Raw genomic sequence first — 1,605 nt, 5'->3', positions numbered from 1 at the left:
GCCTCAATTTTCCAGTTGGGCAGATAGCTCTGAATCAAAGAGTTGTTTTTATTTTGCAAAGGGTTTCAACCTAACCAGCTAATTACTTTGCAGTAATGAAAAAGTGGGAATTGATGAATTCGTTTGCATGTTGGATATAAGCATTTAAGGTGGCTGGTAACCAGTTTCACTACTTTTAAGGATTGTCACTACAACACTGTATCACGTAACAGCAGTATTATGGTACCATAATAATGTGAAACACCAATTACTGCTTAACGAAATGCACCCACTGTTGTAACGAAATAGGTTACCATGGCAACATGAAACCCATCCCAAAACATCCTATATTTTGTCTTTACTTGCTTATATTTCAAAAATGAGCCATGTGACCCCCATTTTTTGGGTTAAGGACCAATAATAATCAATTTATATTTTTATTACATTGTGCAATTATCTGAAATCCAGGAAGTAAACATTACAGCTTACAATATTTTTCGTTACAGACATCCACAGCAAACATACAAATATCTTTTGAAAGGATGTCATAAATAACTCATTTACAGTCAATGTAAATTTCACACACCTCTGTTTCAGGCCAAAAGAAAAACTAGAAGTCTAATCCAAGGTACACAGTCATGAAGATTTGAAAAATATATGTGTGCTCTTTGATGAACAAGGGTTTCAACAAAGTTGGTTACTGGCAGTCTAGCACCTGGTCCACCTAAAGGACCTCTTACCTCGAATTGTTTAGCCTGTGAACAGGCTCTAGTGTTTGGGTTTGTGCTGCAATGGGCCTTATTCGCACAGCAGCCAATATTGGCCATAGACAATAGATTTCGTACGCTGTGCCTCAAGTTTAAATGTTTTGGGAACAAGTTTCGGTGGGGCAAAACAAAAGTTTTTAATCCTTCGGGAATCGACATGGCCACCGTGTGGTTAAGACCCATAGCAGCTGCTAATATTTCACCATTGCTAGCAGCTCATGGAAAAAGTTATTTAAACCCCTTGAGGAGATTGCAATATGACTAAAATAAATGTTTCTTCATGAACATGTAAGCTTTGGCAAGGAGGCAAACTGGCCTATTATTTATAGCTTGTTTTTTTAAGATATCTACTTTTCATGGAACCATAGTTGGCCCTTATACAAATGATATTGGTATTTATCAAACAAGTTGACAAAAGTAAATTAACCACCCTTAGAAAGATTTTCAGGCAGGATGTTTGGAGCATTAGCCATTTTTCAAAGAAACACAGTGGTCCACGTGACCCTTCCACGACTGCAATCACAATTAGGTGTTGAGATTCAAACTCCATCGAAACTACAAAATCTATTCAATACAGCCGAAACAAATTATTCTACACTAATAAGCTTTTCCAGGAAGTCTTTGAGCTCACTGTATGACAGCCAAAGCTAACAAAATGACTAGCAAGGCATACGCCTTACTAGAAAGCAAGGCATACGCCTTACTAGAAAAAACTTTATTTGATCCATCCATCATCAGGCAGTTGGAAAAATCAACATTTGGCTTGGTGTAAATATAGGAACCTCCCCACATCTTCTCACACAGGTTAGCACCATTTCTATACATCATTTCATAGGTTGTACAGTTCTTGTCAGCTGGG

At 37.5% G+C, this 1,605-nt stretch overlaps 1 protein-coding gene across 1 annotated transcript in view; it reads right to left on the bottom strand.

Moving 5' to 3' along the window:
* Window positions 1-402: 402 nt before the first annotated feature.
* Window positions 403-1,605, bottom strand: part of LOC138041391 (riboflavin-binding protein-like) — a 5,876-nt gene continuing 4,673 nt past the window's right edge. The window contains exon 3 of the mRNA XM_068887165.1: window positions 403-1,605. This exon is cut by the window's right edge and continues 118 nt beyond it. Coding sequence (XP_068743266.1) covers window positions 1,374-1,605 — 232 coding nt within the window. The 3' untranslated portion in view covers window positions 403-1,373.

The sequence above is a fragment of the Montipora capricornis genome, chromosome 1 (assembly GCF_036669925.1).
Source record: "Montipora capricornis isolate CH-2021 chromosome 1, ASM3666992v2, whole genome shotgun sequence".
NCBI classification, from domain to species: domain Eukaryota; kingdom Metazoa; phylum Cnidaria; class Anthozoa; order Scleractinia; family Acroporidae; genus Montipora; species Montipora capricornis.
The sequence above is the reverse complement of the archived record's forward strand: the minus strand, read 5'-3'. Positions and strand labels throughout refer to the sequence as shown.